Here is a 16,371-nt window from a genome sequence, read left to right as displayed (position 1 = left end):
GCAACAGGAGTTAACCCCACATCATATCAGTAAGACTAGGGCTACAAGCCAACTTTGGTTGCAACGCCCATTGTGTGACCTAAGATCGCTGTGTTGCCCCAATGTATGTGAATGGAGACACTTTGTGACCATGAGGGTGATGCGCCTGTTATTTCTAGTTGCTCAAAGATTGAGCAGTGCTTGATATTTTGGCTCCTAAAAGTTGCAGCTGCAGTATCCTCAGGGTTGCGGCTCCATTCACATACATTAGTGGCCTTCAATTACCTTCTGGTCCTGTAGTCCTAGCCTTATTGTTGAAGGTTTTACTCACACATTTCATCTATTGTAATGTAAATGATGGAGTCATGGATTGAAATCCAGCCAAGAACAACATCTGCAAGGAGTTTGTATGTTTTCCCTGTGTTTTAGTGGGTTTCCTCCCACCGTCCAAAGACATAATGATAGGGAATTTAGATTGTGAGCCGTATAGGGGACAGTGAGTAATGCCAATATTTGTAAGGCGCTGTGGAATATGTTGGTGCTATATACGTAATCAAAATAAAGCCACAAGTGGTCAGTTCATACAGAGTTTTTTGCAGGTGGATTTTGACGCAGAATCCAACACAAAATCTGCCTAAAAAAAAAAGGCCTCCCATTCATTTCAATCAGAGTCACTAACAGCTTTTTTCTGCTAGCAATTTTTTTCAGCTAGCCGAAAAAACGCAACATGACGTATCTTCATGCGGATTCCGCGGCTGAGACAGGCGAATTCCACGGCTCCCCCCTGATTAGGCTCATTCATCCGGGCCTAATCAGGAGCGGGATGCCACGACGGGATGCTTATCCACTGCATTGGCGACTAGCCGCGCGAAAAAGCCGGGGGCGGAAAATGAAGAGGAATTTCCTCTTCATTTTCCGCTGTGTCAACTGACCCTAACAAAACATGAAGGAAAGTTGCAGCAGTTTGCAGGAAGATAAAACTAGCTATGGAGTCTAAGAAGTATTTGCATAAGACCCAATGACAACCTGCTTGTGTGACTATAGAGATAGGAGGAAGATGATGTATCCAGTATAGTTGATTTGACCATGCAGCCTCATACCAGCAAGTCCAAGGACAGGGACTTTTTATATGCTTCCAAAACTGCACAAACCTGGGAACCCAGGGAGACCGATCATCTCATGTGTTGGGACTCTTACTGAACAGATCTCTGGATGGGTGGAGGGCATCCTCAAACCTTTAGTGAAAGATACAGCCAGCTACCTACAGGATACTACAGACCTATTAAATAAACTATCTACTATAGGTCCCCTTCCAGATGGAACCATCCTGGCCACCATGGATGTAGAATCCTTGTACTCCAACATCCCACACCAGAATGGTGTAAACGCCTGCCAGTTTTTCATGGAAAGACAAGGTATGAATGCTGAAGCTGTGGTGAAACTCACAAAATTCATCCTCACCCACAATTACTTCTCTTTTGGTGACTGCATCTACCTACAGCAGACTGGTACCGCAATGGGGAGCAAAATGGCGCCACAGTACGCTAATCTCTTCATGGCCAAGCTTGAGAGTGACTTCCTATCCACCTGCACCACCAGGCCTCTGGCCTACTACCGATTCATTGACGATATCCTAATCATTTGGACTGGGTCTGAACAACAGCTGAAAACCTTCCATGAACAATTCAACTAGTTCCATCCCACCATCAACCTGACGCTCAATCACTCCTTCTCAGAAATAAACTTCCTAGACACAGTCATCAAGATACAGGACAACAAAATTGAGACATCACTGTATCGGAAGCCGATTGACCGCCCTACCTACCTAAGATGGGATAGCTTTCATCCGAAACACATAAAGAAATCCATTGTCTACAGCCAAGCCATCAGATACCATCGCATATGTTCAGACCCGGTGGACAGAGACAAGCACATTGGGGGCCTCAAAAACACATTCTTGATCCCCGTGTTTGCATGAATTTCCATCCCATATTCCAAAATAAGACATACTGATAGGGAAAATGTACATTGTGAGCTCTATGTGGGGCTCACAATCTACATAAAAAAAAAAAAAAAAAAAAAAAAAACACATTCTTGAGGCAGGGTTACCATCCAAGAACAATTGATAACCAAATCACCAGGGCCACCAGGATACCAAGATCGGAGTTATTAAAATACAATACCAAACAGGAGAACACTCGGGTGCCCCTGGTTGTCACATATAACCCCCACCTGGAGATGCTGAGAGGAATCACACGCAAATTACATCCACTACTGCAAAAAGACAACCATCTAAAATCCATATTTCCAGACCCCCCTCTCCTGTGTTACAGACAGCCACCAAACCTCAGGAATATGATTATTAGCAGCTCACTGTCACCTCCAACTAACAAAGGAACATTTCCATGTAGACAGAAGAGGTGCAAAACCTGCCTCCACATACTGACCACGGATAAAATAAAGAGCCCATCCTCTGATCAACACTACAAGATCCCAGGTAACTTCACCTGCAGCATACCTAATGTAGTGTATTTGATATTGTGTACTAAGTGTCCTGAGGGCCTGTATGTAGGTGAGACAGGACAGTCACTTAGGATGAGGATGAACTCACACAGACATACGATTAGAGAGCAAAGAATGGACCTCCCTGTGCCAGAACACTTCTGTAATCAAAATCATAATATGACCCAGGATATGAAGATCCTGGTACTAAAGGGGAATTTCAGAGACAGAAAAGATCGCCTCATATGGGAATTTAAACTTATGAAGACCTTTTGCACTCTCCAACAAGGTTTAAACAGGGCCCAGGGTTTTATGGCCTTTTATAACCACTAGACACCACGTCACTGATCAAAGAAGCCATAAACCCAGAGAACTTTCCTGCGAACTGATATATATGTGTTTTTTTTAAAACTGTTTATTTTCTGTTTTCCATCTATTTTGCATCTAACACTCCATTTCGCTGTATATATATGCCTACCTTCAGACATTGTGTTATACCATCCTGATGAAGGGACCTCTATAGTCCCAAAAGCTCGATATGTCATAAAAAAACTTTTTGAGTTAGCCATTAAAAAAGGTATCAACTACTGAGGATTTCTCTCAGAAAATTTCTTTCATTTCATATAGAGATAGGGTAAGGGATATTTAGGCTGGTACGGGGCAGGGCTGGATTCTTCTATGTTCCATTACATATACACAGCTCTGCACCATACACTACACACAGCACAGCAGAGAGGTGTGTGTGATGTGAGCAGTCAGCCAGGCCTATGTATGATCTCACATCTATTCCCCCCTCAGCAGACAGCTACACATAAGCAGCATCCCAGCCAGCAGTGTAACCCCGGACATGTCACGTGACTGATCACATGGCTGTGACATCAGCAGAAGTCCTTTCACTCTCTCGGATCAGTCGCATCTTCCGCGCACTTGTCTTCCCTACTGCTAGGAGTGTTATCCTTATGCCCTCAACCAATATGGCCCCTCGGAGTTATCACGTGATGTAACCTCTTCACATGTGACCTCTGCACTATCGACCTTGCGGCTAGTGACAGATGCGGCTTCTCCTCCTAGAAGATGGCGCTGTACAGGACTGGGACGTGCCGGCTACTTGTGGATGGAGGGGGCCGGCAGCTGAGGAAATGTCTAGTAATGCTGTGAGTATGAGGAGGTGACAGAGCAGGAAGGTGCAGACTGCTGCCACATGTCATGGGGGATAGAGCCGGGTATACACGTGTATACACCTGCAGAGCGGCTGTCATCATCTGCCATGGCACAGTCAGCAGTGTCGGCCTGGGAGGAGCAGCACACATGCAATGGCTGGAGATGGCTGTGACTCTATGTTCAGTGTTAACATCCTCACCTGTGACTGGAGTCCTGCTCATCTCTAGACCTGGAGTCCTGAGCCCCCTTCCTCCTTACAACTGTATTTCAAGGGGTTTTTCCATAGTTGTGATATTGATGACCCACCCTTAGGATAAGACATCAATATCAGATCTGACCCCCAGGACCCCCACTGATCAGCTGTTTTGGTGAGCGCTGCGACATCATGACTGAATACTCAGCACAGTGCCATTCATTCGAAGTGGCTGTGCTTGGTATTACAACTCAGCACTATTCACATGAATGGGAGTTGGGTGCAAACATGCTATGTGACTGATGAGCGTAATGCCATTGGCCTGTGAAGTGCTGACTGTCAGATCCCCACTGATCAGATATGGATATCTTGTAGCCCTCACTCTCTCTCTGCTTGATCAAGAGTCATAAAGAAGTAATAAAAAAATGTAATTTTATTTTTAGGCCATATAACTGATCCATAGGAGCTCAGGACTAGTGATTAGTGGGGGTCCCCGCGCTGGGGTCCTAGCAGTTATATATATATATATATATATATATATATATATATATATATATATATATCCTATCCTGTGGATAGGTGAGTAATGCTGACTGTGGAATAACACCGCTAATATAATAATAAATGACACTTGTATATGTGTTTTGCTATGTGAAAGAAAGTAATCCAATAGTCTTAGGGTGCATTCACACTATACGTTTGGTGTTTTCCCCAAGTTCAACTCTGGTGTAGACACAAAACATAGCTATGGACCGTTAGACCAATGGACAACACACTAATATGGGAGCCTACTTCTTATTAATATTATCTATTTTTTAGAACATTATTATTTTCATGGTGCTGTACATATGAAGAAGGTTTCATACATGATACAAAACAATAACTAAGGCCCGGTTCACATCTGCGTTAGGAGATTCCGTTCCCCTCTCTGCATGAAAAATGCAGAGAGAAAAGCGCTGCAAGCCACACAGACCTCATTTTAGTCTATGGGGTCCACGAGTTTTCTAAGGTAACCGGTTTTTTTTTTTATGTGGATTAGTTTTCTGTTCGGAAACTCCTGCACAGATGTGAATCAAGCCTTAGTGACCAACTGGTAGAATGGGTGACAGGACTCTGCTCACAAACTAGAAGACACAGGTGAGGGTAGAAGATGTACAAGCTTTGCAGCCATAACACAGACACTAAAGTGCTGATGTAATATGACTGACATAATGCTGCCTTACACAGCACCTTGTACTGAGAGTCTATTCTTATGCTATTTTCTGTTGGTTGCTGATACATTTGTCCTTCAGTTCCACTCTTTGCTACCATCTTAAGGGTACAGTCAGGCATTGGGGATAAAGTATGGTTAAAGAACTTTACAAGGTCACATTGAAAAGTATTGTAGTTTTGCAGGAAAAATACATCTATTTTACATGTTTTACCCGTGAGAAGAAATGGCATTTAACAGTGCCTGCAGTGTTTCAAATGGTTCATGCTAACATTGATTTATCCGTCATTTGGGTCCGCAAGGCGACCCAAACAACGGGGAGCTTCTTGCTACAGTCCTGAGAACTTGTTACCTTTTCCCATCTTGAGGTTTCTGCTGCCAACTTGCATTGAGAAGTCTTTTACTTAATTTGACATTTGGTTAGCTGATATAATGACTGACTTGGTTTGGAGAATTTATTGTAAAGGTCGCTCTGCACAGTTGGCCACACTTGTCTTTACTCAGGTCAAGACTAATAACTTGTAGGCAGAAGTGACTGCTGCTTCACATTCATGGAGCCCTGTTGGGTGTTGGTGAAGATTAATTTTCTTCTGTGCCCGGGTAGTTACTTTTCTGGTCAGATTGCCATGCTGATTCTTTACACCCTGGTTTATTATGCCAATGTTACATTCTTTTTTTTTTATCTGTGCAAGGTATCAGTTAACCATTTGTGGCACCTTGTTTGTAAAAGTAGAGCGCAGACTCGGTGAGGTTCACTGACTATTATAGATTCATGAAATGGGAAGTGACTTTACAGATCTAGACCAGGAATCCCCATAGGTCAATAAAATAGTCTAACCTTGAGTTAGACATTGGCTACAATTGCACAATTTGGGCCACTGTGTTTCAGTTCTCCACGGTTTATCATCAATTATTTCCTTTTGGTGTTAAAAAATGGAAAAAAATATTGTTTATATCCAGAGTTTGACATCCTCGCAGCTGAGCGGTTGTTACAGTTGCATCTAGTTTAGACAGTTCTCTATAATCACAATCTCTATAATCGTTGTCTTCCCAGATACCAGCCATGCCACTTATCAACCAGCCAGAAGCCAAAAGGAGTGATGTCTGTGATCGCTTCCAAAGCCGGACATCTCAATGCAAAATATGAGCACTTCTTGGAGAGAAAATTTCCTAACTTTTATATTTTGTATTCCACTTTTATGAAAGGTAAGCCTGGCTTAAGCAGCCAACTGTTGGTCTTAAAGATGGTCTCTTTAAGATGCACAGGATAGGCGATGAATATCTTAGCACTGATATCTCAATTTCTGAGACTCTAATCACTAAAATGTCAGTCCCAAGCTCAACTTTTCTCCTCACTGTGATGGAGTGTAAAAGGAGTGGTGGGCACGCATGCGCAGGGCTGTGTTCATTATCTGTGGGACTGATGGGAACAGCCAAGTACAGGGCGCAGTTCCATAGACATTGAATTGAGCAGCAGGACACGTGAGATCAGCGACTTGTCCTACAGATAGGTGATAAATATTAGTGTTGAGCGAGTACTATTCAATCGAATACTTCGCCGGCATAGGAATATGTGTTTTCGGCCGAACACCAAGGGGTTAAACGCATGGAATATTCGAAGCGTTTAACCACTTGGTGTTCGGCCGATTACACGCATTCCTATGCTGGCGAGGTAGTCGATCAGATACTACTAGCTCAACACTAATAAATATCCATAAAGAGGCACCCTATTTAATATTTGACTAGAGATGAGTTTTAGAGTCTGTATCCAATGGACTCTTTTATGTAAGAGGAAACATAGAAATTTGGTTATATTTTGATTTTTGGCGATACTCTGCTGTTTTTTATCTCTGAATTCAAGGACTGCGAATGTTGTTGATTGATGGAAAAGAAGTAAGGAGAATACGAAAGAAGATGAATAGCCAAGGAATACTGTACCACCAACTGCCTTATCGGGATATGGAAAAATTGAGACAGGTAGGTTTATGTTCTATTTTATTAAAAATTCACATTTATTCAAAGTTTACTTGTCAAAATAATGTGACTGGAGGCCTAGGGCAGTAGTCTACATAATATGACTGTCTATGTAGTAGGCTATGTTCGAGTACAGTCATAGTTCCTTACCACACAGTGATGACGCTAGGCTGTGAGGAACGCCCTCCAGACAGTGGGAAGATATTGGTGCCGAAATTACCAGCACCGATATCTCCACCACCAGGACAGATACTGGGAAAGCTGACAGTCCACTGAATTCAGCACATTCACAAGGTCCTCCAGAGGCTTAATAAAATAATAAACTCTATATCGGTCTTTCTCAAAGTGGGCGATAACGCCCCCTTGTGGGCGCTGGAGGCCTATAGGGGGGCAGTAAAGGGCACAGAGAAGATTGGGGGGCATTGAAGCGGTTTAGGGGGGCAATGGCTAATTTAAAGGGGTGGTATCATAACAATGATTCTATCTATACTGCTTGTTAATGTGGATTTAAGACTTTTCCTAAATACACTGCTTTAGCAAAGCTGCTTTGTTTGTCCACTATCTTACTTTATTCACTTCATTATGGACACTAGCACCTGGCCCCCTGCTCATTGCTGAGGGAGCCACATGACGTAGCTCCCTGCTGTGTGGGGGGAGAGAGGGGGGGGGCTGAGTGTACGGAGCCAGCCTGTGTCTGCACCACACATACACATCACATACACATCACCTAGCTCCCTGCTGTGAGATAGAGGGGTGTGTGTGGAATAAGTGCTGCTTTCTTATATAAAGCAGTCTAAATCCTACTGGGCTAAAGGACCTGGTCTCTCTGTTCACTGGGATAAAGCTTTATTATATAGAGCAGGCTGCTAGTGGGCAGAGGAGCCAGGTCCATTAGGAAACTCCGCACAAGGTAAATCCAAGTCTACGGGACCTTTTGATGACATCACAGGCCCTTCAGTCATCCCATAGGATCACGCTATGTGGTGGGCGGAGCTACACACTAATTTGGGGGCGGGGCTAATTGACGCGAGCAAACAGGAAGAAAGAAGATTTTTAGGCAGCTTAGAAGGCAGATCAAGCTTCATGAGGCTACCCCTTTAAAATTGTTTTTTTGCTTTTAACACAAACTATACCGCTGCTTTACGCTTAACTTGCGTTTCCTCGTGTAACGCCATCTAGGGGACTAGACAGTAACTATTTCCTGTCCAAAAGTTGTCAAACTGTACCATAGATGGCGGTAAGCTCCAATGCGAAGCGAGAAGTTTCTAGTCCATTCTCGAAAGTACTAGGCCCGCCGCCTCATATAAAAACGCACGCGCCATCATGTCACAGCCAGTCATGTCATTCGACGATATTACGAAAACAAGTGAATTTAGCCGCTAAAAAAATAATTAATTCTCGAAGTGGGCGGTAGACAAAATACGTTTGAGAACCTCTGCTCTATATACTCACCTCTCCTTTTGGCTGGGGATCCAGCAGAGGTGAGTCTGTTTGGTCCTCTGGTGTTCCCAGCCTTTGTTCTGCACAGAGAATCTCCACTGGATAATGACCAAATGGAAAGTTCATTATGCACAAACTGCGGCATACTTCACATCCCATCCACATATTGCAGAAAAATACCTGGTGTGGAAATGCTACGGCTTCCAATACTGTTTCCTTTTTGGAAATTGCAGCATGTCAATTATACCTATGCAAATGCTGGCGGTTTTCTTATAGGTATAATTGAAGCAGAAGGTCCGCAGGGGAAAACTCTGGTGACTTTCTGTGTAAAGCACTGCGTGAAAAACCGTGATGTGTTTCTGTCGTGGCTTTTCCCACAGTGCTTTTTGGCTGCGACCCGCTCTGTGGTACCTTTAGCCTAAAGAATATGTGTTGCACAACATGTAAGGCAGCTTTTTGGGACAGATTAAGGAAGAATTCTGGCCTCATGCTGATTATCCCCATTGTATGACACTAATTGTGCGTGCAAACCTTTCCTAAAAACCCAAGGCTCATCCATAGATTTCTGCTGCGGATTCCACAGGGCTGATTTTTGGAGAGGAATTAGAGACATAAGACAACCTCAAATTCTGTCCAAAATCTGCCATGTGAACATACTCTAAAATGCAGAGTTTTTGACGCTCTAAGTCATTTCTCTGGCTGTGACTTCTACTCTCAAGGTAATAAGTGGGTGGTGTCGCCACAAATACAATGCAATGGCTGCTCTTTATGTGCACATCTTTTAGGTTGACGTACTGCTGTGTGGTCTATGAGCTATCAAGAACTATAGTATTTTCACTGCAAGGAACAGGGTTCAAGGAAGTAAGCCATCTGTGTGAATAAGAATTATCATGTCACATTCACACATTTATTTTGTACAAATGAGAAGAAATGCTATTGACTCTTGTGTTTTATCAGTTTTTTTTCTTCTTGCAAACAACTTTTGTATGTTTTTCCCAAATAGCTTTTGTCTGTTTCTCCTAGTTCAGAAGAGATATCATCAAAGCCACCCCCGTGATGATCATTTCTCTTCCACCATTTGCCAACTATCTTGTCTTTGTTCTAATGTAAGTATAATATGCAATAATGTAGGTGGAAAGGAGAACTACCTTAACTTAAAATGACATGTTTTATCCACAGTATGGGGGATTATCTATTAACTAATTATTGGGGGGGCATCTTCCGGGATCCCCCTCAACCACCCCATATCTTTTCTCGGCACGGCCACAGTGAGGACATATTGAAATGGTGCAGGAGTCGACCATCCACACTGTCGCTATTCAGAGTTATTGGGACAGCTCGGGAGAGACCATTATTCTAGTTATTAAGGGGGTCCCAACAGGGGCCCCCACATCAGACAGTTCTTGCCTGTACTGTGGATAAATGATGGGTCATTTGTAGGAGTAACCCCTTTAAGGGGGGAATAATGCTCAAGATCACTAGCATGAGTGATACCATATTCTTAAATAACCCTGATCCCTTTCACAAGACAAAAAAAAAATCGTCTTTATAGATACCAAAAATCCTGTATTTCTTCCTACCAGTACAGTGCATATGAAATACAAATGGTGAGAACACACGGTCCGGCTGCTGTACATGGCCTCAGTTTGCAAATCTCTTTTTAAAGAGGACCTCTCACCAGGTCTGAAAAGCCCAGTGACATCATCTGATCAGCGCTGTCACCCTGAGCATTTTGGTGTTTTGTTTATCCAAATCCATTCATCCATTTCATATATATATATATATATATATATATATATATATATATATATATATAAGCCTTTTAGTGTTGATGTAAATTAGGGTATAGTAGTCAAGTGGGCGGTAACACTGTTACAGTGATGGCATCCCATTCTAGTACCGTGCTGGAATACAGAGAACTCTTCAGTTCAACCCATTCTTTCATGGATGTTTACACCTAGAGTTCCATTATTGGAACGGCAGCCTCATAGCACACAACCCAAAAATTTCAACCTCTGGCATAAATGGGTTGATGGGATAGACTGCTTGGGAACAGAGGGGGCTCAGTCTGTGTCTGTTACTCTCCTACCATCAGTGTCCTATGATGGACGACAGCACTGGACTGTAATAACGGTAATGTGAACCTAGCCTTACAGTTTGGATGGCATGTGTCATTGTTTGTTTGTACTTTCTCTAGGTATCTTTTTCCCAGACAATTACTGATCCGGCACTTTTGGACCCCAAAACAGCAGGAGGAGTTCTTACAGATTTATCATAACAAGAGAAAAGATGTTTATGAGGACGTGTTAGACAGTTTATTGAAATCTCTTAGCTGTGTGCCTGAGCAGACTCTGCAGGAACAGATTCTCCTTTTGGTTACACAGGTAAGGGTTAAGGACTAATGTTCACGCATGAACAAGGCCAAAGTATTTGTTGCCCCGCTCACAATTCATCATTCAGCAGCTCACATTGGGAATCTCACTGTAAGATTTTAATCAGATTGTGTAGCGTCCCTGTGGTGCTAAGTAAAAACCCAGAAGCAGAAGGAAAATTACAGCTCCCCGATGCTTGTTAGTATCAGCGCTTGGTCATGTCAGGTAACACTTGCAAAGTGTAAAGCTGTATTCAGCACTATGCACAGCGGGTCTTCCAGTACTTTCATTCTAGATATTACATTTGTTCACCAAAAAACCTTACCACTATTCCAAGTCCAATCTGATCTCTAGTTTGCATTTACTAGTAATACCTTGTGTTCTTTATGTGCTTACTTTGCTCATCTCTGACCTTTACCTTTTATGTTGCTTCTTAGCATCCTTGTGCTGTCTATTCCTCATGTTCATTTATTGATCTTTTGGTTTGGTACATGTTATTGTGAAATAAACAGGCTCCTATTACTTATTGTAGGTACAACAAGGAATTCATCCAAAGGTAACAGATATTCAGGAGGTCAGAGCAGCTTTCTCAGGTCCCCCTTTCTGTATGGCAAGTCTTGATATTCAGCAGATGGTAAGGACAATGCACAACCTTTTATTTTTATTTCACATCTGAAGGCCTCATTATTCCATTACACAGTAAGGCGAACGTATTGAAGTGGATGTCCAGGATCAGGAGATTATTTGATACTGATGACCTATCCACAGGATCAGTATCAGATCAGTTGGTTCCGACACCTGAACCCAAAACTGATCAGGAGATATGGCATTGAAAGCCATATACGAAGTATACATCCAAAGGCAGCCTGGCTCCTATTCAAGTGAATGGGAGTGGAGCTGCAGTTCCAAGTGTCTTAGCTACAGTGTATGGAGCCTCCAGTCTATACAGTATAGCATTTCTGTTTGGCTCAGAGTTTATGGGATTGACCATGATAGCTGAGCACTGTACTCTGCTATCTTCATCAGTCACACAGAGAATGAAAACAGCAACAGCACTCTTGTGTGATCATTACTCCATTAAAGGAGGGTCCATAGTGCTATAATGGCTGCATATGGATATTACAGCCGTATAACTGGCCTTAGTCTTGTGTACATTACATGTTTGCTGTCCCTTACCGCCATGTATTATATTGTTGGCTCCTTATTTCATCCAAAGTCACATCCACCTGTTTTACTAAGGGATCCACAAAACCTGCATTGTTGTTGAGGCTTTAGTAGAGTCCTGAGAAATAGTGTCCTGTGATACTCAGATGGGCTAATACAGTCTTTTGTCTGTACAGAGAGCTTTAAGCCGTATTATGTTCCTGACACCGCACCTTCCAGCGTTTTTCCTTCAGCGTCGGCTCAGGTCACACATTTTTGAAATTCATCACCTGGACTGTGCCCTGCTCCAGTTTGGCGTAGAAGAACTCACCGAAGAGGAGGTTAAGAAGGTGAGATGTGTATTAATAGATTTAACATTTGTCTTAATTTTATAGTTCATTTATTTAGGTTACTTATACCCTGTTTCCCCGAAAATAAGACAGTGTCTTATATTAAATTATCTTCCGAAATATATGACCTGTCTTATTTTCGGGGGATGTCTTATGGAGCGGGGGACAATCGGCAGTCATGCCGGTGCTTCCTTAACGGAGTGCCGGCATGACTGCCGGTTGTAGGTGGTGCAATAGGTGGTGCAATAGGTGGTGGTGGGGGGGAGGTATGCTAGTTACCTTCCCCATCTTCATAGCAGCGCTGGTACTGCTGTTGGTCACAGTGGTGGAAGTGGTTGGCGGGGCCTAGCAGAGATTACCGAGGCTTCCGGCGGTTGTGCCAGAGAGCCTCACTTAGTGGGCATTGCAGCCGGCTGAACGCTGTGCTCCGTGTGCACAGGAAAGCTGGCTGCCTCCTCTGCTGTGATACCACTGTTCCGGCTGCTGTGGGATGAGCTGGGAGAGTGGACTTCCCGCAGCATACGATGCTTTCCCAGCTCATCTTACAGCAGCAGGAACAGTGGTATCACAGCAGAGGCAGCAGCCGGCATACCTGTGCACACGGAACATTGTGCACAGTGTTCTGCCGGCTGCAGTGTTTTTGGGGATGTCTTATTTTTGGGGGGTGCCTTATATTAGGCAATTTAACAAAACCTCCCCCCATGCCTTACTTTTGGGGGATGTCTTATTTTCGGGGAAACGGGGTATAGCACCATCATATTCTGCAACGAGGGTGCACAATCTAGATCTATCAGTATGTCTTTGGAGTGTAGGAAATCCACACAACATAGGGAGAACATACAGACATCATTTAGGTGTTGTCCTTGGCTGGATTCAAAACCTGGACCTCGGGGCTGCAAAGCATTAGTGCTAACCACTGAGCCACTAAACTAATAGGATATTGTGAGCTTGTTATATTTCCATGCTGTCATATAAAGTAGATCACCTCTTTTCTAATTGTCATTGGGAGGGGCAGTGATTGTTATCACATACTTGCATATACATGTATGAGAAGCGGCTGAATTTCCCATCTTATATTTAGGTGTATATTTGATGATGTAAGGTCTTTGGATCGGGCCATATAGATAAGGTGGCAGCATGATCGAATGTGTGCATTTATTTTAATGGGCATAGGGAAATAAGCTGCAACTAGACTCCTCTGGCAGCAGTTATCTCCTGTCGGACAATAGATTATATAGAAATCTACCAGAGTTGTTTCCTCCTAGATCTGCCATCCAGGAATAGTCTACAGCTCCCTATCTACGTTACATTGTTGGCTGACAGAATCCACATTAACCGGTTCATTCTTAGGATAGGCCATCAATATCAGAACGCTCTCCTACTTTACAAACAGATCAGTGGCCGCAGTGCTTGGATGACCCCTGCTTCCCCTTCATTTACTACATTGGCCTGTGCACCAGCACGCCATACACAAGCATCCTTGTTCTATACACGACTTGTGATTTCTTTATCTTTCAGGCATGTTATATCAGAGGACTAAATTCTGCTCACTTCAGTACAGAAGACTGTAGAAAATGGCTAAACTGCTGGCTGCAACTTTCACAAAAATTAAAAGGTAAAACATCAACCCTTTAACTATTATGGAAGTTGGAAAGGGTTAACTTTGTTAGAATTTCCTTATATATTAGGGAATTGCATTTGAAACAGTTCCCTAGTAAAATGACTTCTTTACAAGCTATGAGGAAATCCGATTTCCGGACGGCTGCTTTTTCCAGTGTGCTCTGGTGACACAACAGAGATTACATTCAGCCTAGTCTGTTCTGAGCAATGACATTTTATTAGGCCTTGTTCACATCGCTCCTATAACGTGCAGCACTTCATAGTCCCTGCAGCTCTATGTGTACTGCCATGTCCTGTCATGTTAAACGTCAGGCTCTCAAGACCTTAAAGGTTTAACATTTTGCTATTGAGGCCACTAAAATGAATGCATTCTCGTGAGCCTATTCATACGTCTTCATGGCCATGTCTTATTGTTGGCAGGAAACTGTGAAAACAGGCGCTGCACGGATGTAAATTGGCCATGAAAAATGGCTGTATGGTCATGTGAATAAGGCCTTAGTCAAGCATAACTTAGCGGAATGTTTCCAATCTCTTTACCTTCTATTCCCATTTTCCTTCAGTCTTTGTTGCCTATGGCATTTGTTTTTAATGTGGACTTTGGAATATGTTCTGTACTGAAATCCACATCATTGAGATTTTTCATTGAGAACCTTCACTGTGTATACCCAGCGAAACAGTGCAGACCATTACTAGAGAAGATTTTAAAAATGTATGTTCTTTACTACCTAAATCAGAATTGGATGACTTTGCTGCAGGCATGTTTAGAAAGCTAAACCACAGTTGTGTACAGCTTTATACTGTTATAGCTTGTCTTGTATATTGACTTGTGTCTGTTTGTTTCCAGACTCTGAGGCATCCTTATTATTACACAGCATGGTCTTACTATCTGCCAACTATCTCCAGTCTTTAGAGAAGTGAATGTGAACTAATCCACGGACAGTAGTCATTGACCCGTCTTCTGCTGGCTTTCTCTTACCAGCTATGGACCTTAGAGACTTGATCTTCTGAGGACTTGTAAAGGGTGCTCTATTGAAGGGTTTCTTTCTTTCAGGACTTAGGTTCTGTAAACCGTCCTTCTCTCAGAAGACTTTTGTATGGGTACGTTGTTAAACCTTGTGTAAAATACTCTTTATTCTGGAGAAACGTTGTGAAGACAATTTGGTCAGATTTGGACCAAAAATAAGGAAAACCCTTTGCCTTCAAACTGCCCTGGAGATTTTACCACTCGCAGTCCTTAGTAACAAACCATTAAACTGACCTAAACGATTTCGTATTGTAAGTTAAATACATAACCAGGGTCCAAAAGTTAAAAAAAAAAATACATTTTTAGGCTGTGGTCCCACATTGCGGAAACGCAGCGGTTTTTTGTTGCAAATTTGGCCGCGCTGTTTCAAGCCAAAGTCAGGAGTGGATTTAACAGAAAGAAGTATAAGAGCTTCCTTTAGATTTTCCATTCCTTTTCAAGCTACTCTCAAAAAAACCTGCAAAATCTCCCAACAAAAAATGCTACGTTTTCGTAACGTGGGGCCTCAGCCTTTTGGAGAGTTAAAGAAGGTGTCAAGGATTTTAAAAATGGTCTTGCTTTTATTTGTCTAGTCTCAGCACCAGTCTTGTCTGACCTTGCATCCCCATAAATGTCTACGATACTAGTCACCACCCCTGAAGAAGAGTGGTGTTATTTCTGGAGAATTTTAAAAAAAAAAAAACCTTTAAGAAAGGACCAATTTGCTTTGTAGGTGCTAAGAATGTACTGTATGTAATTGTATACTACTGAGAAATGTTGTACGATGGGTTTGTATGCCATTGTAGTCCACAGTTAGATATGTTGAAAATTTTACTCCATTGTATATTAAACCACTGTTGCAACTTCCCCACTTGACAAAGGCGCGGTAGAAGAAGCGGCTGCTGCAATTTCTAAACCGATGGCACTTTCAGCAAACCACTTATGTACATAATTCTGCATTTGGTCACTTTGTGGAAACCAGTTTTATTTTGCTTGTTTTTTTTATTATTCAATAAGTTGCTTGTGTATATTTTACTTACGTTAATGCAGTGGAACTGTAAGTAATGTATGAAACCTATAAAGGAACTCTGCAGACATCTACACTTTACTTCTACTATTGGTTGACCGTTTATTGTTCAGGGTCTATGGTAAACTTTGGTGCATACTTCACTAATCTGGTTTACTTGTTAAGATACATTTAGGATGTCTGGACCTGATTTATTATGTGTGATCCACCATGATAAATTTGGCATATTTTCATACTTGAACAATTTTGTCTAACCTTATACTACCTGTAGGTTAGGCTACTTTGCATCTAATTTTTTATTTTATATTTTTTTTACACCGATCTTTTAGCAAACTATGGCGTTCTAAACCGTATCCCCATTCCCACCCAATTGTCTAGACACATTTGTTGTCTGTAC

The 16,371-nt window shown here is 42.4% G+C and overlaps 1 protein-coding gene across 1 annotated transcript; it reads left to right on the top strand.

Moving 5' to 3' along the window:
* Positions 1–3,399: 3,399 nt before the first annotated feature.
* Positions 3,400–16,044, top strand: LETMD1 (LETM1 domain containing 1). Its single transcript, XM_075265684.1, has 9 exons — positions 3,400–3,635; positions 6,100–6,251; positions 6,907–7,022; positions 9,483–9,565; positions 10,657–10,843; positions 11,364–11,465; positions 12,172–12,324; positions 13,843–13,939; positions 14,789–16,044. The coding sequence occupies exons 1-9, from the start codon at positions 3,556–3,558 to the stop codon at positions 14,860–14,862; spliced, it is 1,044 nt and encodes a 347-aa protein (XP_075121785.1). The 5' UTR covers positions 3,400–3,555; the 3' UTR covers positions 14,863–16,044.
* The last annotated feature ends 327 nt before the right edge of the window (positions 16,045–16,371 follow it).

The sequence above is a fragment of the Leptodactylus fuscus genome, chromosome 2 (assembly GCF_031893055.1).
Source record: "Leptodactylus fuscus isolate aLepFus1 chromosome 2, aLepFus1.hap2, whole genome shotgun sequence".
NCBI classification, from domain to species: Eukaryota; Metazoa; Chordata; class Amphibia; order Anura; family Leptodactylidae; genus Leptodactylus; species Leptodactylus fuscus.
This window is presented reverse-complemented; position numbering and strand designations above follow the sequence as displayed.